Source organism: Amaranthus tricolor, chromosome 13, assembly GCF_026212465.1.
Source record: "Amaranthus tricolor cultivar Red isolate AtriRed21 chromosome 13, ASM2621246v1, whole genome shotgun sequence".
NCBI lineage: Eukaryota > Viridiplantae > Streptophyta > Magnoliopsida > Caryophyllales > Amaranthaceae > Amaranthus > Amaranthus tricolor.
Window position 1 is genome coordinate 13251479 of NC_080059.1, and position 26891 is coordinate 13278369.

The 26891-nt window shown below is 33.4% G+C and overlaps 1 protein-coding gene and 1 long non-coding RNA gene across 4 annotated transcripts; both read right to left on the reverse strand.

The window, feature by feature from the left end:
* Positions 1-436: 436 nt before the first annotated feature.
* On the reverse strand, positions 437-4696 carry LOC130798087 (S-type anion channel SLAH2-like). Of its 3 annotated transcripts, none has more exons than XM_057660951.1 (5): positions 4440-4696; positions 3248-3391; positions 2225-2707; positions 1361-2131; positions 437-1247 (listed from the first exon to the last, which is right to left on the reverse strand). In XM_057660951.1, the coding sequence occupies exons 2-5, from the start codon at positions 3368-3370 to the stop codon at positions 825-827; spliced, it is 1800 nt and encodes a 599-aa protein (XP_057516934.1). In that variant the 5' UTR covers positions 3371-3391; positions 4440-4696; the 3' UTR covers positions 437-824. The 3 variants fall into 3 exon arrangements, with proteins under 3 accessions (XP_057516934.1, XP_057516936.1, XP_057516935.1); XM_057660953.1 differs by having other exon boundaries at positions 4324-4441; XM_057660952.1 differs by lacking the exon at positions 4440-4696 and adding an exon at positions 3663-4305.
* Positions 4697-25100: 20404 nt separating this feature from the next.
* LOC130798088 (uncharacterized) lies at positions 25101-26891 on the reverse strand. Its single transcript, XR_009039014.1, has 2 exons — positions 26382-26891; positions 25101-25889 (listed from the first exon to the last, which is right to left on the reverse strand). It is a non-coding gene; the product is annotated as an uncharacterized LOC130798088 (long non-coding RNA).

Here is a 26891-nt window from a genome sequence, read left to right on the forward strand (position 1 = left end):
TTTTAGACTAAAAAAATAGATCACAAATTTTAATAAGTATGATATTCAATATTTTTGTGCAATTTTTTTATTTATTTTCGAAACATAATAAATAGAGTAGCAATCTTGCAGTGCAATACTGATTATTTGAAATTTATTTGTGAAATTTATCCTTGATGAGCAGTATTTACTTTTGGAAGTAATTTACAAAATTTTTTGCACGATGTTTGTTAAGATGTAAAACAAGTAATAACATCATTCTTACTTATTTAAAATTAATTTTCTGCAATTTACCCATATCAATTGTATTTATTTAATAAATTCAAAGTTGTATTATAAATCATATGTTATCAATTATTATGAACCCTGAAAGACATTTAATGTTAAAAATCAAACCTTGATAATAATATAGACTTGTACTTTTATTTAAAAATAACATATTTTACATACGTAAACGTTTAGAATTCTTTGCATTGCACAAATTTCTACACTAATAAGATTATATTTTGTATGATTTCTTGAAAACTTATTGCAAGTGAAATGAGGTGTTCATTCACTAAGTGGTACAAACATGAACAAATTGATACAAGAACAAAGACTCTACATTAAGTAAAGGAACAAAATCATTCACAAAACCTCACCCCTTTTCATAAACCTCAAACTTTCTGTAAATGTGTACAAACTCAATTTATTTTATAATCTATCAACAAACAAAACCAACACATACACATACATATCTCCTATACAAACATTCTGAAGCCTCACTCTGAATCTTCATTCTTCTGTGTGATATAGAATTCATCGGCTCTCCTCCTTCGATCAAAATACTCGTAACATTTCTGCACTCAAACCGACTCAGACTTAGCCTTCTCATTGGTGATCGAAGGCCCATCCGAAGATTCTAAATCGTGTCCTTCACAGTTAACAAACTTCAAGTACCGTTCAATTTCACTATTCTCTGCACTACCATGTCTAAAGTGACGAAACCACCTTGTACGCGCCTTAGGTGGCCTGTCACTGATGGCAATTGCTATGTCATTAGGGAACAGATTTCGGAATACAAAGGCGTGTAGGAGAGTTGACACAAGCAAGGCTGCAACTATGAGTATAGAAAGAACAGTTAGTACAATGGACAAGGCTTTTGTCATCCAATTTGTGACTTCGTTCGAGTATCTAATAGTTGCAATGGCTATCGCGGTCATAGGGAAAGTGTACGCCCACCATGATATTGAGAATTTGAATCCTCGAAAGAAATTGATCCGAACGACCTGTTTCAAACATGTATAGGGGGGGGAGAATTAAACCCGAGCAAAAGGAGGTTAAAATTACATCCGTTTAGTTGTACTAGTTTCGATATTAGAACAAATAGAAAATAACTTACCAATGAACATAATAGGAATAAGGCAATGAAGTAAGCAACCCGAGAGACATAACTGAAAGAGCCTTCGATCCTTGCCCAAGCCATCGATGCAACACTAGGTGCTGCGATGAAGAGGAAAAACACTGGGTGTAGTTCTTTAGGAAGCGTGTTGTTTGTAGGAAGTCGTTGGTAAAGAGTAACAAATAAAACCAAGTAGTGAGCTAAGCCAACTGCGAAGAAAAATATTGGACCTTCCTTAAGCCCCATAGATGCACCTAGTAATGCTCCAACGAAGTTTCCAACGACAGCCAAATAGTTCACAGGGCTTGCCACTTTCGATAGTCTACGTTGCCCTCCTGACATCCATTGGCCATAGATCTTAAGCTCGAGGCAGAGGATTGGAAGCATAAGAACATACCACAGAGCTGGGGGAAGGTCTTTAGTCACCAATGGTGGGCAACCAAGTGCTAGAAAAAGGAGGGATATGAACGGAGCAAAGAAGAAATTCACCCTAATTGGGTGATAATACTCGCGCCTAACTGCCTCAGAGTAGAAGAGTAACTTAAGCGAGTAGATGAGAGTAACGACAACTACTAAGGCCACGGAAATGATCCATAGGACAAAGTTTACCCAAGGACTAACTTTGAGAAAAGTTGTGGAGGACGAGTTTGCAAGAGTTTTCCACAATATGGCTTGACTACTCACACCAAGACATATACCAAATGAAGCAATAGGAAATCGTAGAAGGAAAGGCCAAGACTTGTCGTTTGGAAGCATCAACTCCTCCGATGGCTACAAGTAAATACAAGATATCCGTTAGCATAAACAATTAGCTCAATAAAACTTGTAACATGGTATAAGAATCATATAAGATGGACTACTTACCCTAAGAGTGTCCAATTCTGGCCCATCCAGTGCATCGAAATATCGATGCACTGGCAAAGCCTCGCCTTGTATTTTATCCTGAGGCCTAGAACTTGGCTTAGGCTCAACTGGGTTTCCTCGGAGTTGTGTCAATTGCCTCTCAAGTTTTCCCGACCATGTTTTGAAAGAATTGAACCTTGTATCCTTGAGTCGCTCTATACGAGGATTTTGGGCTTGTGGCCCTGAATACTTGGAGGTGTATGGTCCATAGGCACTACCCTCAACATATGTTGCAGCTCTAGTCATTGGTTGGGAATAGAATTTGGTATCAATGGTAGATTCAAAGGATGGAGAACCATGTGGAACAACTTTGGCATCATCATTAAAATAAACCTTTTTTGGAGTTTGTGATTGACTTGCAATAGGAGATTGTATGCTTTTTGTTGAAACAGGCTCAATTCTTTCATGCTCATTTGAAGCATTGTCATTTGTAACTTCAGTTTCCTATTTGAACACATATGAAAATGAAAGATTAGCAAACAACTAGCTTATCAACCCTACAAAATTAGATAGAAAAAATTATCCAGAATAATCCAACTTACTGATTTGCCTACAATAATCCCAACTTTTGATTAAACACGAACAATTTCATTTATAGGAGGTGCTTGCTAAAAATCAATTTTTCAAATTAGATATTATAACTACTATTAATTCCTTTCTAAATTACTATCATTATCATTAGAGAAATCATTGTCAACAAAATTAGGCTCACTAATACCTTTTCTTATCACTTAATACAGCATAAACATTTTATTACCGAAGATGTAAAGGTGTTCAAAACAGATTCAACGACCCAACCTTATAAACGAATCTGACTTGATTCAAGTTCAAAATAAATTAATTAATCTTGTCAAATCAATGTGAACATAAGACCCGATTTAGAATCGACTCGAAATCGATCCAATGACCCAAATAAACACTCTACCCTGATGTTATACTGTTATTAATGGGCCTATGAAGGTCGGACGTGCAAATAGAACTTACTGAACTTGGGAAGGCATCAATAGTATCAAATCCATGTATTTCCTTAGATGATATGACAGTTAACAAAGGTGGAAGCTCTTCAATAATCTGCTTTGATGAACTTGACATCTCACCCATCTCCATATATAGACAATGTTAAATAGCCTATATCAACCAATTAGTGTATAAATCATCGACGAGAAACGTAAACATAATAGATTTTGCAGTCTTAACAACTGTAATGGAAAGAAATTAATACCAATCCTATACAGTCAAATACATAAATTAAAAAAAATTAAGGTGGAAAATCATTGATAACATAGATTAGCAGTCTTAACAACTGAATTATACTTTTCAGAAAAGATGTAAGCAAAAATAATCAGAGCTATTGGATACAAAGTTGTAATTTGTGTAGCATGATTGACAGTAAACTTACTTTTTAAATTCATGTATCCCTTAAAATGATCTTAAAGTAACCCAAATTCGACCATAATTTTTTTTTTTGAGTCGTGAAGACGTTAGTGAAACATGTGATCGTGATTTTTGTTGGAAAATAACCCACATGATCTCACGTTGATGAATGAGAGAGGTTGACCAATATTAGCATATAAGTTTGATGGACTACTACTACTATCACCAATTGGTTTTAGGATGAAGTTTCATCGAGTTTGTGTGCAATCAATTCTCTTCGTGCGCGGGTCTTGTTATATAAAAGTCAAATAACAAAGTTATTGCTACTCTTGTGAGAGATTGTCTCTCAGTGAAACGACCTCAAAACAAATAGCAGGTATGCAAAATAATTGTATTACTTGGTCTATTCAGTCTATATACGAGAGACATTTCACAGTGAGATTTTCTCAAACAAGAATTTATGATTCTTATATAAACAAAACTAGTCAACATGTGAAATCGTCACAAGATTAACAAATGACAACAATAATGCAAAACAACTCAACATAGATAATGTAGAGCTGAAAGTTGAAAAACATACACCAATCAAATATTTAATGAAATCAACATATTCAATAAAATCATACATAAATCAAAGCAAATTAACGTAAAAAAATCAAGAATAACAAAGTTTAACTGAATAATACTTGAAAGAAAAGATGCACCCAAAAATCACAGCTCACTAAGAAGAACAACAATAAAACTAATAAAAATGAACATTTAATTTAATAGATGGCAAAATGTATGAGTTTGAAAGTGTTACCTGAAAAAATATTGAGCTGAAAGCTGAAAAACATATAACGTGAATGATCTGAGATGAATTCAAGCTGGAATTCAATTTGTGGGGTCCAACCGAAAAGAAGCCGGCCAATGCCATTGATTATAGCTCAGAATTAGTGGTTTATATATCAAATAACGCAGCATTTCGGTGAGATATTCTTCTGGGAAGTCACATCCAATTCTTATTTTATACAATCAAAGATATAATTATTTTTTCTTGTCTCACTGTCTAAAACTCTAACGTGTTCTTTTTTTTGCCAATTTTATTTTCAAACTTATTTAAAAAATTTATTATTTGGGATTATGATTCGGTCAGCTAAATTGTAGAAGTTTTTGTCAGTTGTCAAAAACATAATACGTTGACTAATTTTTTTGTTAGATAATATGATATTGTTTATAATAAACAGTCCGAGATCCATGGCATGACAATTGGCTAGGTAGAATCTTTTAGGTTGGGTTACATATAATTCAACAAGTCTTATATGACACATTTTCATCATGAAACAAGTCTATATAATTAGTTCATTACTCTAACCATTCGTTTGGTTTGTGGTACTAAATGGTTGTAATGAGAATGATTTGTAGTGTAAAATTTCATCAGAATTTTCGTATCATTCCCATAATGATGAAACTTTGATCAAAAGAACGATTTTTGTTTACAAATTTTCATTGCCACGTAATACCACCTCTCCCAATGGTAATGCATTGGAATGAATTTTATGAAGAAAGATTGAAATTGGACAAGCATGACCATCAATATAGCCAAGAGATTTTTCAATTAAAATTAAACTAGTTTTCAGTCCCATTACCACCATTTATTACCACCTATCAAACGGCCCGTAAGAGTTACTCTTGTGTGAGACTATCTCTCGGTGATTGACGTCAAATAAGGAGCTTATAATCTCATAATATACACAGAAAATCTTCTGTGAAATCGTTTATTCCATGTGATTAGAGTTGTTCAAAAACATGATGACTCAACATTCAGTTGACCTTGTTATCAAACCCGATTTGACCCGACTTAAAAATGAATTTACAATTATATGTAAAAACCAATGTCGACACAAAACCCAATTTTACCGACTGGAAACACCTGATCCGAAATCAACCCGATGACCCGAATGAACACCTCTACATGTGACCAATTGAAAAGCCCATCCCACTTCATTCATTTTTATTTTTTTTTGAAAGACACTTCATCCGATTTAAAAATCCAAATATACGCCTTAAGCCAAACCTTAAAATATCAATTTTTAATTTTAAAATGCCAATTTCAATACTTAAATTGTCAATTCTAAGCATTAATATCAATAAACACCCAATCAATAATTTATTGATTTTTTATTTTTTATATGTAATTTTATTTTTTCAATCTAAATTTGAGACTTAAAAGGCCAAATCCAAGATAACGTTGGAATTTGTCTTTTAAGCCTTTGGTTTTGTCTTTTAAGTCTTTTAATTGAAAATTTATTTTAAAAGTTATAATACTAAATTTAAGAATTAAAACTGAATCAATTAATGTCTTTAAATTGGTCTTTAAAGTCTTCGATTTGGCCATTTAAGTCTTGAATTTGATCTTTTAAGTCCTACATTTACTATATATAAACGTATTTTAAAAAATTGAAAAATGAATGGACCACGGCCTATTTGGCCCATATATGGGTGGTTGCAACCATTGCATTAAAGTTTTTATGTAATATGTATGATACGGACAATTTAACATATTTATAAGGGGCATCTCTCAATTAGACTGTCTCAAATAACAATCAGCTAGCCTATTGAGAACCTGTCTCTTTGAGAGACGTCTCTCAAACCTAATCCGTTAAAACTTAATGTCTACTCTTACTCTACATTTTTTTATGGGCTAACCCAATCACATTTGATCTCTCAAAGAGACTGTCTCTCACTGAGAATTTGTGTTAAAAAATATATAATGGACCAGTCGAATTAGAGATGGTCTCTGAAAGAGAACGTCTCTTACAAGAATTTGTGAAACTATAATAACTAATCATTTTAAAACTGTAATAGTTATAATTTGTTTTTTATGGAAAAAGTTATATTTGATCACTTTAAATTTATAAGTAATCGCTTAATTTTCAGATTATAAGTATATATTGGAACAATCCAATAGAAATGATTTCACCGTAAGACCATATCATATAGACCATGTCATATAAAAATTTGTACATGAAATTTGATTACATCATATAATAAAAGTTCACTAATTCTTAAATGAGACGGTCTCACGGTAAGACCATTTGTCTTGGGCTGGCCCAATATACATTTTTTGTCTTAAAATGATCACTTATAATATTAAAGTGATCACTTATAATTTTAATATAATTACATTTTAGTTTTAGAGTGATTACTTATAACCTTAAAACGATTAATTATAATCTTAAAGTAATCAATTGAAAAATGGGCTATTATATGGGCCCGTTTCATGTCTGAAAATTTGAAATGTATAAGACAAATTTTCAACAAAATGAATGAAATAAGATAAATTTCAACTTATTTTCAAAACTAAGCGTGTAATTCCCAAACCTGTGGTTTAGAGCTGTTCGCAGTTAGTCAAAAAAAACAAACTAACTGTTTTGACTTTTTTTGACTTGAGAATTAGGGAAAATGAGAACGAAGGGAGCTGCTGTGCGTATTTGTGGAGCTAGCTGTTTGCAGTTAGTAACTACGAACAGGTCAAAAAAAGTCAAAACAGTTATTCGCAGTTAGTAACTGCGAACAACTAGTTTGTTTGTTTTTTGACTACTAACTGCGAACAGCCCCAAACCACAGGTTTGGAAATTTCACGCTTACTTTTGGAAATAAGTTGAAAGTTATCTTATTTCGTTCATTTTATTGTTAATTTATCTTAATCATTTTAAATTTTCAAACAATCTCATACAAGACGAGTTGATAAAAGTTTGCAATTTCGCTATTTGAGGTCAAAGATACAATAATGGGCCAACCGGTGACAAACGAGGAATTGAAAATTTGAAAAAAATAAGATCATTTAACAACTTATTTCCCAAAATAAGCTTCGTGAAAAATTTATTCCCAAAATAAGCAACCGTACATCCAAATCTAGAATCGGTGTAAAATCGCTGTTACTAACAGCGAAAACAAAAAAAATAAAAATTAGAAAAGCCTTAAGTCGTTGTTAGTAACAGCGACTTTATGCTTATATTTTATTCCAGTTTCCTTCTTCCTCCTTTCAGTTCACGCCTTTTGTTTTCCTTTTGCGACACTTACGAGATCTCCCTCTTCTTTCCACCATTACAATGGACTTCAATCCTTCAACTAAACTCATCAAATTCCAAGTTTGTACAACTAATTAGTTCTGTCATCTTCCTGCATTGACCTAAGGTACTATTTTTTTTGTGTTTTTTTCCATTTTTGAAAAATTAGGGTTTACTAACTTTTAATCAACTTTCACATTAATGTAGGTTCATAAACTTGCAATTTACTAATTCTTGTTGATCTACAGCTTATTGAGGTACGTTTTTATTATAAGTTTTTTTATTTGTTGTTGATTTTAAAATGTATGTCATGTATAGTGGTCATTTACACTTAAACTCTATGAATATGTCGAATGTAATTGTTATTTACCTTAATCTTCATAATGAGGTTGTTTGTTCGTGAATTTTTTATTGAATTTAAAATGTATCTCATCTATAGTGGTCATATATTTATGAACCTGATTTTGATGTTGATTTTGTATGTATTGTTGTAGAAATGGATTCATTTCGTATGACTGTTGTATGCTTTTGGAATGGTTCAATTCAATCAAGTAGTAACAATGTTAAGTATGTTGGGGGAAGACGTAAACTGTTTACATGCAACTCATACATGAATTTGAATGAATTTAAACATTTTATATGCTTTAAGATTGGCATTGACACTACAAGAAGTACTATTAATTTAAGTTTTAAGTACAATATGAGTGGAGATTTGTTAGCTTTTCAGGTTGAGGATGAGGAGGCTATAGATGCAATGTGGGAGTATTCAAGGTCTACCCCTACTCCTTCTTTAGAGTTATATGTAGAAGAGGTACCCCTAGGGAATGAAGATATCAATGTTGTGGAAACAAATGCATTCTTGAATATAACTTCTTCTGCTCCTTCTTATACGCCCTTCCCTACCCAAGAAACCCAAAATTCCTTTATGCCATCTTCTTCTTATCCTTCTAATGAACCCAATCAACTTCAATTTCAAGTCACAAATGAGATACTTTTAACTTATAAGATACAAATGAGCCGTGGAGTGATGTTAATAGTGAGAGTAATGAATTCGTAGAAGCTCCTTCTGAGGACGATGTGGGTGTTGACGAGGAGGCTCTAGCTAATGACATGAGCTTAGGAAACATTCCAACAATCATTGCTCCTACACCTTATGCACTGGTTCCCCCTCTAGATGAACACGTTGAGGACAACTCTTGGAGGTCTTGGGATTGTGACACAATCTACACCGATGAAGGAGAGTTTCAAAAGGGTATGATGTTTGATAACAAGGATGCCTTGTTGGACGCTGTTAGATTGTATCATATTCGTAGGAACGTTGAGTACCGAACTGAGACTTCAAATCAAACCGTGCTCACCTTGAAGTGTAAGAGAGGGTGTGCTTGGAGGCTTAGGGCTAGGAAGAGCTCCTATTCACCATCATGGGAGATTGTTACATATAAAGAGAAGCATGGGGGTTGTGTATTAAGTACTGAAAATGTGTCAGGACACATTCATTTGACATCTTCCGTAATTAACAATCTTATTAGAAATTGTGTTGCTCAAGACCCATAAATAAAGGTCTCTGTCGTGTGTCAAATGGTGAAAGACCAATTTGGTGTCAAAGTGACCTATAAGCGGGCATGGTGTGCTAAATAGCAAGCCCTTCTCTCCATCTATGGTACATGGGAAGATTCTTATCCTCTTCTTCCGCGCTTCTTGAAGGCATTGTAAGTTTCTAACCCCGGGACTGTAGTTGAGTGGTTCTTTAAGGAAGATAATGATGTTGGTGTGTACGTCCGTCCTAGTATTAGAACTTTCCAATGTGTGTTCTGGGCTTTCCAACCTAGTATTGAGGGATTCAAGTATTGCAAACCCCTTATTGCCATTGACGGAACACATTTGTATGGTAAGTATCGTCATACGTTGTTGACTGCAATTGCCCAAGATGGGAATAAGGGAATCTTCCCGCTTGCCTTTCCTTTGGTTGAAAAAGAATGCATAGCCGCGTGGTCTTGGTTTATGGCGTGTGTTCATAAGCATCTGATGTATAGTGTAACACCCCGTAATCCTTTAATTATAGATTTTATATACAAAGATTTCTAAAATGAATTATATTTTATGTATGATAATATTCTATGACTTATAAGAGGATTGAATACTTTTCTTTTATATATGAAAATTTTCTCTAATAATCCTTTAATAAAACTCGATCCGCAAGCTTCCCTTAATTTCAAATCCGTTTTTAACTGCCTTCTAACATCCTGGTTTGACTCGGACAATATATACTTGTTTTTAAAAGGTCGTCTTCTCTTTTCGTACGATCCGAGTTATTCCGAGATGTTACATATAGTCCAGGGTTATGTGTTATTTCCGATAGACATGCGGGCATTCTAGCAAATGTGTAATGTGAAGCTGAAGAAGATGTATGGTAGGACTGCAGAGCAAAGACAACCACATAAGGTCATCGAGGGATTGAAGGCTATTGGTGTTGCTAATCGAGAAGCTCTTTTTTGGATTGATCAAGTTGGTGATATGTGTAAATGGTTAATATGTCATGATGGAGGGTATAGGTATGGTGTTGCTAGGGCGTATCTCTTATATCTGATTGGTGCTGTCTTGTTCTCCGACAAGACTGGCAACCGGGTACAACTATTGTACTTGACGTTGCTTGATGTGCTATGGGAGGTCATCTCCGGGTACAATTGGGGTTCCGCAGCCCTAGCGTATCTGTACAGGAGACTTTGTGAAGCTTCACAGAAGAAAGTGAAAGAGATCGCTGGGCCCCTGGTTATTCTGCAGGTAATACTAACTTTACATGTTACCGCTTTGTTTCTTTTATTAAATGTTTTTGTGTTTCGTTTACTTACTTATAATTGTAATTCATAGCTTTGGGCGTGGGAGCACATTCTCATTGGTCAACCGATGAGGAGTGTGGGACGTGGTGCATTTGCGCCACCAATTCTTCCACCCCCACATGTGCCGTATGGATCGCGGTGGTCCTTTGATAAACGAACAAGGACCCACACAGGATCGGGCGTGGGGTTCTATCGCGATCAACTCGATCTATTACGAGCTGACCAGGTAACAACTTCACTACAACTTGTCTTGTAACTATCACATTGCGTAATTTATTAATCGAATTTTCACGTTTAGTTTCGCTGGAACCCTTACCCCGCTGAGGCATACGTTGCATTGCCTCAGCACTCAGGCATATTGTCAGGGGCGTAGAAAGCATCTGCACCTCTGATCTGCTTCGACATAGTCGAAGTGCATCTCCCTGAGCGCGTACTGCGCCAATTTGGGATGGTACAGGGCATCCCGCCGCCATGTGACACAAAGGCGGAGCTCCATCACTCTCGCAAGGGTCGGGAGCCCAAGAACTGGCTCGAGATCAACATGCGCCTTGTCGCTCGTTGGGAGCACAGGCTAGAGCTGCTGGCCCAAGGTGCACCGATCAAGGCTGTAGGCGCACCTACTTCGGCGGATTACATGCCGTGGTTCCTCTCCATCACTCGTCGATGGATGACACCACTAGGTATTATCGCGGCAGCCTAGTACGCTCCCGCAGCACCGACGATGACACACTTTGTAAGTATTCTTCAACGTTGATTATTATCCATAGCACTTACACGTTATACATTTCATTAATACTTAAGTCTTAATGCAGGCACAGGGCATTGCAACTGTCATCAGCTCCACCCAAGAGGAGCCTGTACGGGAGATTGCCCAAGGCATACTCCTAGGGACGCAGTTTCAGCACTTCATTCCGAAAGTGACTGTGCCCGACACCACTATGTACGAGTACGGGTCATCTCCTCATCATGCCGACGTTCATCTTGAGGAGGTTGACTTAACGTGCCCCGACTACGGTGCCGGGTCCTCACAGGGTGCCACATCATCACAGTATCAATCACCTCCCCTACCCGAGCGTCATGCGACGGCCTCTTACTATCGTAGGAGGCGTCGTAAACCGTCAGAGTTAGACAGGGTACAGGAGGAGGATTAGCATTAGTATACTGTTTGTATATATTGAACATTAGGGACATTTTGTATATATTGAACATTTGTACATATTCAGTATTTGTAACATTTGGACTTTTGTGTATAATTTATAATACGGATATTTCATGATATACCACTGAGTTTCTCCGAAATTCCCCATATACCATGAAAAATGTTTTAATTCACCATATATCATTGAGTTTTCGTCCGTTAGCACAGAATACCATTAATGACAACTGCCGTCAGTGTGTCGTTTGTGGTAAATTATTAATTCACAATATACCATTACCTTTTTTTTTGAGAACAAATATTTCCAACGGCTGATTCTACCACCAAATTTCATGAACCCACTTTCTTCCTCTTTAAAATTTTACCTTAAACCAACTTCCCTCTTTTCAAAGTCTCATAGATTCCGCTTCTTTTGCACTACTTCACACCATGTAGAAAACACCATTGAAGTAATTCAAGCTCTCAATGGAAAACCCAGTACTAAAACTAGTACTATTTCAAAAATTAATTCCCAAATACTTAAAGAAAATTGGTTATCTTCACTCTCAATTAATGGAATAAATAGCAACAGAAATGAAGAAGTTGAAGTAAATGGTGGGTTGGAATGGGTTATTGGTGTTGACCCAAATGTTTCTGGTGCTTTATCTCTGTTGAAATTTGATTGTAATGGTATTATTTCTGCTCAAGTAAGTAACTTTTAGCATAAATTGAATATTTTTTTTCAATTGGGTGTTTTTGGTTTGATTTTTTTACTTTTACTTTTCTTTTTTTTTTTTTTGCAAATTGGTTTAATTTTGGTGAGATTGAATTATCATTTGGATAACTTTTGTTTATTGTAAAAGTTTGATTTTGATGCTTTATATGGTTTATATGTATTCTGTACACTAATTAATTGCAATATACACTTCCTTGAGTGCCAAAATTTGGGTGGAATTATTCCATTTGGTTATTCTGCTTGATTTGTGGATGCTCTACATTAGATTTTTTTACTAGTGTTGTTATTGATCTATTCTACCTTTCCAGGTGTTTGATTCTCCATATGTGAAAGTATCTATTGGGAAAACATGTCGGAAACGATTGGATGCGAGGTCCATTGTTCAATTGCTGCAGAGTTTTGATGCTCCTTTAGGTATGAGATCATTCTTGAACCTCTGATGACTTGGAACATACTATCAGACTAACATATGCCATCATCTATTTTGGATTAAATGATATACAATTTGAGGTGGGTGTCAATTTTTTGAAGACATATGTTGTGTTTGGGGAAGTCAACCCTAACAATGGTGCCAGTTGAATGCGTAAGGGCATACTGGTAATTTACCACAAACGACACACTGACGGCAGTTGTCATTAATGGTATTCTGTGCTAACGGACGAAAACTCTGGTATATGGTGAATTAAAACATTTTGTGTGGTATATAGTGAATTTCGGAGAAACTCAGTGGTACATCATGAAATATCCGTTTATAATATATATGTAGATGTATATATTTTTATCGTATTATCACATGTTTATTATGAATGAAATGATGTTAGGTACTCAGAGTTTTCGGCGATGAATCATTCCGCCAAGAATGCAGTATGAATTTAATCAAAAAAACAAACAAACAATCATATTCAAATAGGGAAAATGCTCTCGAAAATTCTACACAATTTCATTCATGTTCAACGAATACATATCAAATTACATAGTTCATTCGTTAACTTAAACCACCGACGGTAACTAAGATTGCTTCTTAAACTTTCTCATAATCGTTTCAGTCTCTTCTTTCCTATGTGCCATATCATCTATTTGTCTCTTGAGATTAAAATTCTCATCTTTAAGCTCTTGTTTTTCTTTTTCAAGCCGTTTTATTAGGTATCTCTGCCATTTGGTACCCTCCGGATCAATCTATCTAAAGTATGTGCATCCTAATCCTTCAACCAAGTAGAAAGGACAAGCAACAAAATCACGCCCAGGATCGAAGTCGCTCCAATCTGTATTAATCTCAACTTCATAACCACAATCACAAAGCTCTTCAATACAATGCTCCTTTGACATCTACGGAACACATATAATATAGTAACGTAAATATACATTCAAAAATAATATTAACATTTATAAATTGAGAGTAAGACTAACATAATACCTTATGTTACCTTTAAAAATTGATTCAATAGAACAAGAATGATGTAGATTAGATATAATGAAGTAGGGAAATGATGGAGTTATTTATAGAACATCATTACAACGGCTATTTCAAGTTCGTAACGACTATTTTTCTAATTAACAATGGCTAGTTTAATTCGTACAAAAAAAATAGAAAAGTCGTAAGTCGTTGTTACTAACAGCGACTTAAGGAGTTAACTCTCCTTAAGTCGCTGTTACTAACAGCGACTTAAGGCTTTTCTATTTTTTTTTTTTCGCTGTTAGTAATAGCGATTTCACATCGATCCTAGGTTTGGATGTACGGATGCTTATTTTGGGAATAAAGTTTTCACAAAGCTTATTTTGGGAAATAAGTTGTTAAATGATCTTATTTTTTTCAAATTTTCCGAGGAATTGGCTTTTCTACAACTTGATCTGTTGACTGAGCTCCTTCACACATCCAAGACAAAGCCCAATCAACCTATTGACGCATGAGGCTTCCCTTCAAAAGTCCAAAACAAAACCCACTTGTCAACGAAAATTTAAATACAAATTATTGTGAAAGACGGTCTCTAAAAAAGATCATCTCTAATGGGCCGGTCCATTGATAAGCTTTTATTATATAATTTGCAGGTTTTTATTATATGATTTGCAAGTTTTTATCATATGAATTTTTATTATACGAAATGTAGGTTTTTATCATATGAAATAAAATGTAGGTTTTTATCATATTAAATGTAAGTTTTTTATTACATGAAATGTAGGTTTTTATCATATAAAATATACGTTTTTATCATATAAAATAAGAGTGTGTGTATATATAATGTAGGAATATATCATATTAAATGTAAGCTTTTATCATATAAAATGTTGGTTTATCATATAAAATGTAGGTTTTTATCGTATCAAATGCAGGTATATATTATATCAAATGTAGGTTGCTGTAGGTGTTTTTGTTTTGTATTGTAGGTATTTTTGTTATGTGTTGTAGATGATTATATGTCTATTTCAGTATGCAAAAATACTTACTATAACTAGTTCAAAATGCCTAAATTAACTATTCAAAATGCCTAGTTTAGTATGACAAATACCTACTCAAACTAGTTCAAAATACCTATTAAAATTATATGTAAGAGGTATTTTTGTAAAATTCATGTGCGTAGTAGATGTTTTCGTGACTAATGTTGGAGTTTGGGAGCCGTCTCTCAAAGAGATGATCTGTCAACAAACCTACTAAAATTTAAAATAGGGGAACATCTAGTCTTTTGAGGGAACGTCTCTATAAGAGATGGTCCTCAAGCCCAGCCCAATTTATAGCATTAAACATTCTTTAAAAAAAAGAGAAATTAAAATTCACCGTGGTTTAAGAAAATCGTTCCATCTTCCCAAAATAAATAGCATGCTCTTTCTCCTTGAAAAATATCATTCTAATTAATGTGAATTTCATTTATTTTTCTTAGCAAAAAACAATCCATTAATAAAAATACATTCAGTTAATACAAACTAACTCATGCAATAAAAACCTACGTAGAAACGATTCGTAAAGTGAGATGGAAGAAATGATGATTGAATATGATATTCAATAATAAGGCATCGAATGATAATATAAGTACTTCAAGTAATTCATTTCTATTTTCTATTTTATGATTGATTTCCAATTCTTAAAGAATATTTTGTTGATGATGAATAGAAAATTCTATTGAGAATTTGAGGCTGGAGTTTGATGTTCAGAATATAGATGTTAATGGAAAAAAACATTGTTATTTGCTTGGAAGAAGATGATTAAAATACCTACTATAGTATATCGAATAACCTACTATTCATATGACATGCGGTATGCCTACTATTAGTTTATCAATGCATACCGTAAGAAAATCAAGTAAATTCTCTTATTTTGATATCATAGTATTGAACACCTACTTCATTAATTTTGACACTTATTTATTTATTATAACACCTACTTTAATATGAATAACTAGTATTAGTATAAATACATATCAACTTTAATTTTACGCATAATTAATATATGTTAAATGACTATTGTTATATTTTTAACATCTATTTCATTATCATAAATGCCTATCATTCGTAATTATAAATAAACCCAACTAAAGACATTCTAATAACACACTATCACGTTTTTAATATCTACTATGAATTATTTTTACACCTACTTTATATATGATCCACATACAAACAATCCACAAGCCAAAACAGCCAAGACAGGCAGTGACTACATTTGGGAGAATGCACCTGGACTTGAAGATGAAACTGAACTCGAAGATCTTCCTCATGGGAATCACATATCACCTAAAGATGATGGGCCTATGAACACAACCCAAGATCAAGAAGGGAATAAGGAAAGCCATGCGAGGCTGACTACTCAATTCAGTCAAACAACATCAAAACAGACAGCCCAGCAGACTGCTTGCTAGCCATCTAAACAGAGCGCTTAGAGGTCACGTGAGTACACCCAGGAGTTGTACAAGTCAAGGGAACTCACCTCTATACATGGGCCAAGCAGCAAAGGCCCAAGGAAAGCCCTGATGGTTCACACAGAACCCACAAGCTCAGCCACAAAGACCCAAGTCAGACAGATCAGCAATTAGACACTGATCTCAGAATGTATTGATTTGTTTTATGTTTTTCCCTTGTGTACTGCACGTGACAATTAATAAAGGGTGTAGAAAGGTAGTTAATTTGTTAGGATCCAAAACTAGCCGTTAGACTCCTATATACAGGGGATCTCCTCACTTGTAATCATTGATTCAGATTTTTTCAATAAATATAATTCAGAGTAATTGCTTGTAATTGTTCATGGGGAATACAAGTGTATTCTGTCCTGGGTGGGTCTTTTGTGAGTGAAGCAAGAGAAACATTTAGTCTTTCCACAAGAATTAAGAGATGAATCTTAATTTAAGTGTGAGGAAGAGGCCAATTGATTGAGTGAAGATCGTTTGTCTCTATCCAAGGCACAAAACATTCCTTGGAATTGTTCAGGCCAACCTTCTGTTTTCATTCAAAACAGAAGGCTTGTGTGTGTATCTCTGTGCCAAGAGCAGTCTTGGTAGTGTTCTTGGAAGGATTTATCAAGATCTTGAAGTAGTCAACCCCATACTCGCATCAATATATTATGATTGCCTATTTTGGAAGGATTTATCAAGATCTTGAAGTAGTCAACCCCATACTCGCATCAATATATTATGATTGCCTATTATCAATGGTGGATTTAGGATCGAAAAACATTGGTAGCACTAATATGCAGAGTCTTAATGTTAATATAAGAAATTAATAAAGGGTGATGCTATTTTTCGCCACCCCTTTTTATTTTATCGCCACCCCCTGTAAAATTACATTTTTGCCCCTGTATTTAAAAAAATTACAAAATTGCCACTATACTTAAAAATTAATTAATAAATGTAAATCACGCTTAATAACACTAATAAGAATTTAATGCGTAAGATTTGTCTATATATATGGAATTCTGAGATGCGTATGAAATACGAATTCAAACACGGTACTATCTCTCTAAAAACTGGTATTATCTCTCTAAAAAGTGTTAAAGAAGTGGTAACCCGTAATTGGTTAAATATGGCTAACGAAAGCGACTATGAGTCGGATGCGGTACGTAAAGTTGTCGTTGGAAAATTTAAAAAAAAAAAAAAAAAAAAGGCGCACAAATCTGGGCAGCTGAACCATGGTTCAGGCGCACAGATCTGGGCGCCTGAACCATAGTTCAGGCGCAAAAAACTGGGCGCCCGAACCATAGTTCAGGCGCACAGATCTGTGCGCCTGTGAATTTTTTTTTTTTTTCGTATTAATTTTTTTACAATTATTATTATTATTATTGTTAGTACTATTTTTTATTTTCCGTATTAATTTTTTTTTATTTTCCGTATAAATTTTTATTGTTGATAAATTTAAATTTTTAATATTTTTTTATTTACGTAATGTTTTTAATTTGTTGTTGTTGTTGTCATTATTATTATTATTATTATTGTAGTCATTAATGTACTTAATTTATATTATTTATATTTCAAATTTGCAGGAGTTTGAAAACTTTGGAGACAACGTAGACTACTCCGGTAGCTTTGTTACGGATAGGGAATTTATCTCCTTAGATGAGTTACATAGTTGGGCCGATGCGATAGCAATAACAATCGGTTTTCAATTTACACGTGCTTCTTATAAAAAGAAAGAAGGACGTTCTAGAGTTAGTGTCTATTTAAGATGTCACCGCTATGGTAATATTAGGGGTGATGTACATAATCTAGATAATACTGCCCGACCTGGTTCTAAAAGTAGAAGTTGCGGGTGTAAATTTATGATTGTAGGAAGTAGTCGTAAACCACCAGAAAGACCTTGGACGGTAAGGGTGTGTCCTGGTGAAAAGGGAAAACATAACCACCCGTTCTTGGTGTACAGAGATGGTCATGTAAGGGCAAATAGGATTAATGTAGACATTCTGGAGCACATACGACAGCTTAGTGCAACCGGAATGCAACCGGCCTTTATTATGAATTCTATTAGAGTAGAACATCGTTTAGCGCATCGGACATATCCTTCAGTCCGATGATGGACTCCACCGGTCTCTTCCTAATACGGCATTCTAGAATCGGAGGCGTACGCTCGGAGCCGTCATAAATAAGTTTAGCTATGTGCCCGCCATAGCTAGGGATCAGTCGCGTATCTGTCGGCCCACCGGGCTGGGGTGATGTCACTAACCAGTCCGTGTTAGTGGACTGTGAGGGCTGATTATCGACAAAACTACGTCCTGCGCGCTCAGATGCGGCAGAAGAACTCGGGCCGCCCCGCGCAAATCTGCCGTCGGGGCCGCGAACAACAGCCCAGTCCACTTGGCGACACTCAGTACCTTGGAACTGAATATCATCAGCATCATTATCATCATCACTATAAACCCCCCAACTACTCTGGAGGCTGTCAGCCTGGTCATCAATAGGAGTACGCACTTGGTTCAGCGTACTCGACCTTTGGGCCTCACTGTGTCTGACAGCCTCTTCATGCCTAGCCCTCCTAGCAGAACCCGTCACCCCCCTCTCATGCGGGTCCCCTCTAAGTAAAGTAGGCCTTGAACTATTACCTCTCAACAATTGCCTAAAAAAACCTTTTCCTTTTTCTTGATTACCAGCCATTTTCTACAATTTTTACAGTTTTATTCAAAGATAAATAATAATTTAACAACAAAAAAATTAACATACAAATTTACACTAATAATTTAAAAAACAACACATGAACATATTTATAATAATAAAAAAAATAACAATCACATTAATAATAACATAATTAATTATAATAACATTAACATATATTTAATAAAAAAAAATACAATCACAATAATAATAAAAATAAAATTAATAATAATAACATTAACAACAATAATAACATACTTCAAAATTTAAATTAATTATTCCTAAATATAACGAAAAAAAAAAATTAAAAAGGGAGGCGCCCAGATCTGGGCGGCTGGACCCCGGTTTAGCCGCCTAATTGGGCGCCTCCCTTTCAATTTTTTTTTTCTTTTGCATTCAAAACAATATATAAAATTTACTAAAAAATATAAAAATTACACATTACAACATACAAATTTACAATAATAATTCAAAATTTATATTAATTAATCCTAAATACACGAAAAAAAAAAAAAAATTCACAACGAGGCGCCCAGATCTGGGCGGCTCTACCCCGGTTCAGGCGCCTGATTTTGGGCGCCTGAACCGGGGTAGAGCCGCCCAGATCTGTGCGCCTCCTTTTCATTTTTTTTTTCTTTTGCATTCAAAACAATATATAAAATTTACTAAAAAATATAAAAATTACACATTACAACATACAAATTTACAATAATAATTCAAAATTTATATTAATTAATCCTAAATACACGAAAAAAAAAAAAATTAAAAACGAGGCGCCCAGATCTGGGCGCCTCGTTTTGAAATTTCTTTTTTTCTTTTGCAACTAATTAAATTAAAAATAACTTACCTCGATTAATAATTTGGGGATTGTACTTAATTTTTGCTCCGAAATTTAGCTTTAGTGAGTTGTATTTAGTTGTAGTGAGAATAATTTTAGGTGGAGTGTGGTATATATAGGAATTTCACCCTTAATGGCAATATTGTTAATTTTTTATAAAGTAAGGGTAAAATGGTAATTTACTCAGGGGGGTGGCGATAAAATGAAAAGGGTGGCGGAATATAAGGATTGGGTTAATAAATTAATATTACATTTAAAAAATCAAATAAAATAACATAATAAAACAATTCATAAATAGTATAAAAATAAGTTATAAATGTAATCAATATTACTTTCATTATGTTTAACAAAATTAGCAAAACACTTATAAAAATTCAAATAGCGTAAAACTCAAAATTATTTAGGATCTAACATTATTGTGTATAACAAAAATAGATGACCACTTATAAATAATATAATCACATAAAAAAATTAACAATGAGAAACTAGATTAACAATGAGAAACTAGTTTATTATGTTAATATATTATTTTTAGGAAAATTTGCTCAAAATAATCCCAACTATCATTCATTGGCCAAAAATAATCCAACTATCACTTATTTTTTAACAATCCTAACTATCACCATAGTTTGTTTATAGCATACCCCCCTCCTTATTACTGGTTACAACAGGTAAAAATGATTTTGATTTCTTTTTCCTTTTTTTGATTTGTTATAGTCTTTAATTCATACTTCCTTATAATTGAGTACTCATCGACTTTCCCATTAATTCCCTCCATAATTTCACACCTAATTCCTTCCATACTCTCAAATCTATTCCTCCCTAAAACAAATTTCTAACCCTAGAAACCAATTCTTTCGAAGCAAAGAAGATCAATTGAAGCATAGAAGAACAATTACGCTGTTGGATTGAGGTCCTTCAATGATATGTTCATTGATTGCAATTACATCAAACAAACTTCTACAATACTAATTACATCAGATTTCTGTGTAATTAGTTTCAAATGCAATGTTGGTCCAAGACTTATGGCAATTACATCAATATTCATAATGCATTGCAGTGCATTGATTGCAATTACATCAAACAAACTTCTACAATGCTAATTAAGAACAAATACAAACACAAACAAGATAAACCATGAAAACACAATTAAAATTCCTAAGGCCTTCACTATGATTTTTAGCTTTGCATTTTATACTTTGAGTGATGTGACAAGCCCTTCCATAGTCTTTCTTTTGCTTTAATGTCTGGATTTTGTCAAGTAAAGCTCCAATTACAACCTCTAAGTGTTCAAGTTTGTCAATCTCGTTTTCTGAATTTTTCAACATCATCTTCCCACTTGAAAAATTTACAGTTAGTATCCTTCAATAGTTACACAACCAAACATTAATGATTTATATTTGGGAAAAAAATTAAATTGAAAATTTTTCAAAATTTTATGCATTTACAAGCCAATTTGCACAACCATAAAATTTGTTTCCCCACCTAGTACCTTGTTTGGAAATTCGCAATTGTGCAGGAAGACCATGGTAGCAAGTCAAAGTTCCTCCATAAAGTGAACCCCTAAATTTGGGGTTTGAAAACTTAGAAGAACAAGTAGAATTCATTTTTTTGGGAGAAAGTGAAAAAACTAAGATAATTAGACAACTTATTTCCAAAAATAAGCTCCGTAAAAACTTATTTCCCAAAATAAGCGTCCGTACATCCAAGCCTAGCCTCGGGAAGAGTCGCTGTTAGTAACAGCGAAAGTGAAAAAAAAAAAAATTAAAAGCCCAAAGTCGCTGTTAGTAACAGCGACTTAAAAAAAATTTAAAAGCCCAAAGTCGCTATTACTAACAGCGAGTTAAAAAAAAATTTATTCTTTTTTTAAAAAAAAATTTTAATAGTACTGAACTTGAAGTGATCGTTATGTGTAATGTTCAGTGAAAGAAATGGACATAGATATGCATGAAAAAGAAGATGATATCCAAGGAGCAAAGGCTACTGTTAACCATAGATTAATATGCAATGACTTTGAGAAACCAGTGACAAACATTCCATGATGCTCGTATGCAGTTTTCATGCAATTATCAATGAGCTCACTGGCAACGATGATATTGTATATAAGATCTTTAATTGCTAGATCTCCGGAACTGCAATCTATCAAGGTAATGTTTTGAAGCAATATATCTTGCAGGCACATTGTCAATGGAAATGGCAGAAGATCCTGCTCAGGTGGCAAAGCTACGCTCTGCTCTTGAGTCTGTTGATCACAAGAGACGAAAGGTTCTATCATAATATTTCTGTTTCTTTAGACTATTCTGACCAATTGCTTTACTAATTGGGTATATTGTGTACTTGCTGTTTGCTAACTTTGTATGAGCTGTGTTTCTTATGGTAAATTCATAACTGACAAAATAAACAAAAAAAAAAGGAAAAGCAGCACCCAAACAATCAGCAAAGCGAAAGAAACAACTTTCACATAGCGATCATTTCAAGTTCAGTACTATTAAAATTTAAAAAAAAAAAAAAAAAAAAAATTTTTTTTTTTTTTAAGTCGCTGTTAGTAACAGCGACTTTGGGCTTTTAAATTTTTTTTTTTTAAGTCGCTGTTACTAACAGCGACTTTGGGCTTTTAATTTTTTTTTTTTCACTTTCGCTGTTACTAACAGCGACTCTTCCCGAGGCTAGGCTTGGATGTACGAACGCTTATTTTGGGAAATAAGTTTTCACGGAGCTTATTTTTGGATTAAGTTGTTAAATAATCTTATTTTTTTCAATTTTCCTTTTTTTGGAGGAAGATTTTCAAGTTTTAAGAGTTTAAGAATTTTGAATTTTGAATTTATATTTTTTAGCGTTTTAAATCAATGGAGGGAGGAGTAATGTGGAAGAAGAAGAAGCATTTAAATAAAGGGTAGAGTGGATTTTAACAATATAATTTTAACCGGTTGTAACCGGTAATAAAAGGGATGGGCATGCTATGAAAAAACTGTAGTCATATTTGGGATTATTTAAAAAAAAAAGTGATAGTTTGGATTATTTTTGACCAATGAGTGATAGTTGGGATTATTTTAAGCAAATTTTTCTTATTTTTATTAAGTTGGTAAAAATGGTAGTTAAAATAACAGCAAAACAAAAAAAAAAAAGCTAATCAAATAAAATATTGCTGATCCATAAGCTTAAAGGAATTTTGATTAAAAAGTTATTAATTCAAGATAAATACAATTACAAATTTAATCCTAAATGAAATAAGTCAAATAATACAAAATTAAATAATGAGAGGCACAAAACAATAATAAATCATTTTTATCATTTAATACAAAAACTCCCACATCGTCATACTGTAAAATTGTTAACTATAAAAAATTATGTTATTAAATGACAAAAACAATAAAGAAAAAAGATATGATTTTGACAAATGTTATATTCCCTTTGTCATCTTCTCTTTTCCACATGTGTTCAAATCACTCGAACTTAAATTATGTTTTATTTCTACTTTATAACATATAGTTAAACGAAATTTTATTTGATTCTTTTTAATGATAAGTTTTTTAATTTTTATTTTTTACTATTTTTTTTATTAAATATACTATAATTATAGATGTTAAGAATTAAAATGATAATTTATAAATGTGAGGGATAGAATTTAGCAATTAACAAGGGACAAATAATATAAAGCTAACAGTCTAGATCTTTGGCACTCCATAACAACAAACCATAAACAATTTAAAAAACCAAAATACAAGTAAAAATATAAACTAACAAGCAATGGCCCAAAACAAAAGGTTAACAGGCCCAAAAACACATAACACCTTTTCAAGGCTCTTCTTCAACCTTCATTTTCTAACAAATACATTAACTCAATCATGGCTGCCTTTAAAAAAAAATTTCTGAAATTTCAAGGGTAGCACATGCTATCCTTGGTTACTTAATACATCTGCCAATGCCTATTATCATGTATTTAGACACTAACCTATACATTCTTAATAGCTAATCTCTGTTGTTTTCATACCTACTAACTTATAAAAACGACTTAAATACAATTGTATTAGTATATTAATAACTAATTTATGTATTTTAAACGTCTACTTTAGTTATTTTAAATGCCTATATATATATATATATATATATATATATATATATATTGGTATATTAATAACTTATAAAAAATGGACACAATAAACGAGTAAAAATTAGATGGTTGAAAAATATCTAAGAGTATTCAAGTGAGGGGGAAGAATCATCATGAAGTTCAAACCACATCCAAAAAAAAATCAAACTTATTCCAACAATGAGTAGTGATTGTAAGGCTAGGATTCAAATAGACATAGATACTCCTAGTGGATTATACTATATAAAGCAACATATAATACTACATACACATGCTTTAACAAGGGTGGAAGGACAACATTTGTATATGTCTACGAGACATGTTTCAATGGTGGAGAAATTTGATGCTCTTAAGTCTTTTCAATAAGCAAACAGTAATTCTGAAACGCTTATAGATATTTATCACATGAGGCGGGAAGAGATGAGTTTGTTGAAGATACTCTTTCAAATCATATAAACTTTGATAATAGGTAATTAAATTTCCTAATTGCTTACTTTCATTACGTAATAATACCTATTATATATAGGTATTATAGCTACTGTATTAAGTAATAAAACATACTGAAATATTAAATATTTAAAATTTATATTTCTTACTTCATCAATTTAAAATACCAACTACGTTTACTAAAACACTTACAAGTTTATCCCTTTTTTACATACTATAAAATTATATAACACGAAACAAGATCCTACATTATTGATTCGATTCTTTTTTTAATGCATATCTATTGAATACCTACTATAAACAAATAAATATCTACTTAAAAAACAAGTAGATACCTACTAATATTATATAAAATTACAAACATATTATTTTGAGGCTAAGGATGAGGGCAATTAAGGGAGGGGATGCACAAAATATTATTGAGAAACTAATTGAGGAAGGGGAGAAAAATCCACAATTTCATTATCGTATACTGTTGAAGGAGGATGGACAGTTGACAACATTGTTTTGGTGTGATCATATGGTGAGGGAGGACTATAATATTCACGGAGATGTTGTAATATTTGACATAACTAATCGAACAAATTGATAAAACCTCATATGTAGACCAATTGTAAATATTAATAATTATTAGAGTACGGTCAAGTTTAGTTGTTGTATATAGCCAATGAAAAATAGAATCATTTGAATGGGTGTTTTATAATTTCAAGAAAGTTGTAACAACCCGGCTTAGTGGTTGACTAAATAAGACAGGTCATCACGAGGTTTACTAACCCAAAGAACTCAAATCTCAATCATAGCTCGTAAAAGGCTCACAAGATCTAAAACATAAGTACAACAACTAATCTTAAATCCAAACAGCTAAACCAAAAGTCCAAAATAATCATACAACCAACTATGAAAGTCTAAAATAGTTAACGTAACCAAACCCACTACACACCTACTAATGCCCAACATACAAACTATAATTTCTATACATACTCAAATCAAAAATGATATCCAAATATACTCTAATCACCTCTAATATCCTTTCATTCCCGGCCGGTACCAATCTGTAGGAAATCTTAAAGATGAAAACAACAGGGAGTTAAATTTAACTGAATGAGCAGAAGCAATCCAAAACAAAACAATTATGAAATCAAAATAAAAGAATTAAAAGCAACATCATTTTCCTAGATCTTTGTGCGCACAGGGAGTCTAGTTTGATTGGTGCCCCATAGTTCCAAGGCTATGTCGCTCTCGGATGAAGCTAGTCAATATCTGAATGACAACTCGCCTCAAAAACAAGTAGTAGGAGAGGATGTCCCACCGCTCTGTCAACGGCTAGCTCGTAAGCCCGATCCATTGACCCATATAACAATATCATCATAATAAATCACAACGAATTTGTCTCAGCAATTAACAATTTCAAAATAATTTTATTAAAACTATTTCAGAAAAGTAGTCCGACCAGACCCTTTAAGGGACTGCTACTACTCACCGATAACGTCACTTCAAGGTATTGAATCCAGTTCACCGCTATCAACTAGAAGGAATCCATAGCAAAAACGTCTCCTGAAGCATAACAAAATCACACATCACCAAAGAGCGTTCGATACTTCTATACTAACATATAACTTATTACATGTCATCCTAATACTGCCGCTTAATTTATGTGTTCATAAATTTTTATTTATCTGTTCATACATTTGATACTAATCATCAATAACCCTATGAATAATAAACATTTTTGACCAATTTTCTTAATTTATATGTTCATACATTTGATACTAATCATCAAGATCCATCAAACTCAATCCAACATCCATTATTTCTCTATATAAGTTTCATCAAACACAAAAGTAGACATTTAAATTCAAAATCAATAATCTTCCAAAGAACCTTATAAAACTTAGTTTTTATTTAAATTAATTTTTTATTATGAATCTTGAAATCGGTTAATAATGAGAAGGGTTCTTTGATGAAAAGGAAACAATTAGAATTTAGAATGACATAATATATAATGTATATATGAAAATTCAGAATTTATCAAAAGAATTTGACTACCTTCCTTGAAGAATTTAGGTGTCGGTAAAGGCTACTGAACACGCCTGCTATTGGCTTGGCTTGTCACATTTGAAATCTGTTGAAGCTTGCCCTGTTCCTTCGAAAATCGAAGGCAAAGAAGGAGGTCAGGACTATGTGTTCCAGCGAAAAATTAGAGGAAGAAGAACAAGATTGAGAGAATGGGGCTTCAAAATTTCCAAACAACAAGAGGGCATTGTTGTTGCTTGTTTAAGGAATCGAGTGTAGTAAGGAGAAGCCATTGTTGTTCATTTGTGTTTTGAAATTTCGGGGGAAATCAAAAATTGATTTTGCTTGCTGTGATCTTCTAAAACTTCAGAGAAAAGAGAGGGTTCCAAATGGTAGAGGGAGAATAACACTGTTGCTCGAAATTTTGAGAGAAGGAGGGAGAAAATCTGGTCTTTTCCTTCTAACGGTGAGTTAGGGTTTAGGACCATGAAGAAGATGATGAATGGAGGCACAAAACTGTTTTTCTGATTTTTTTTATTACTA

Excerpts from the sequence above, each read along its gene's own strand:
- LOC130798087 (XM_057660951.1), bottom strand. The coding sequence starts at position 3,370 with ATGGAGATGGGTGAGATGTCAAGTTCATCAAAGCAGATTATTGAAGAG. Across the intron at positions 2,708-3,247 it reads TTGATGCCTTCCCAAGTTCA|GAAACTGAAGTTACAAATGA; the intron begins GTAAGTTCTATT and ends GTGTTCAAATAG. Across the intron at positions 2,132-2,224 it reads CAGAATTGGACACTCTTAGG|CCATCGGAGGAGTTGATGCT; the intron begins GTAAGTAGTCCA and ends ATTTACTTGTAG.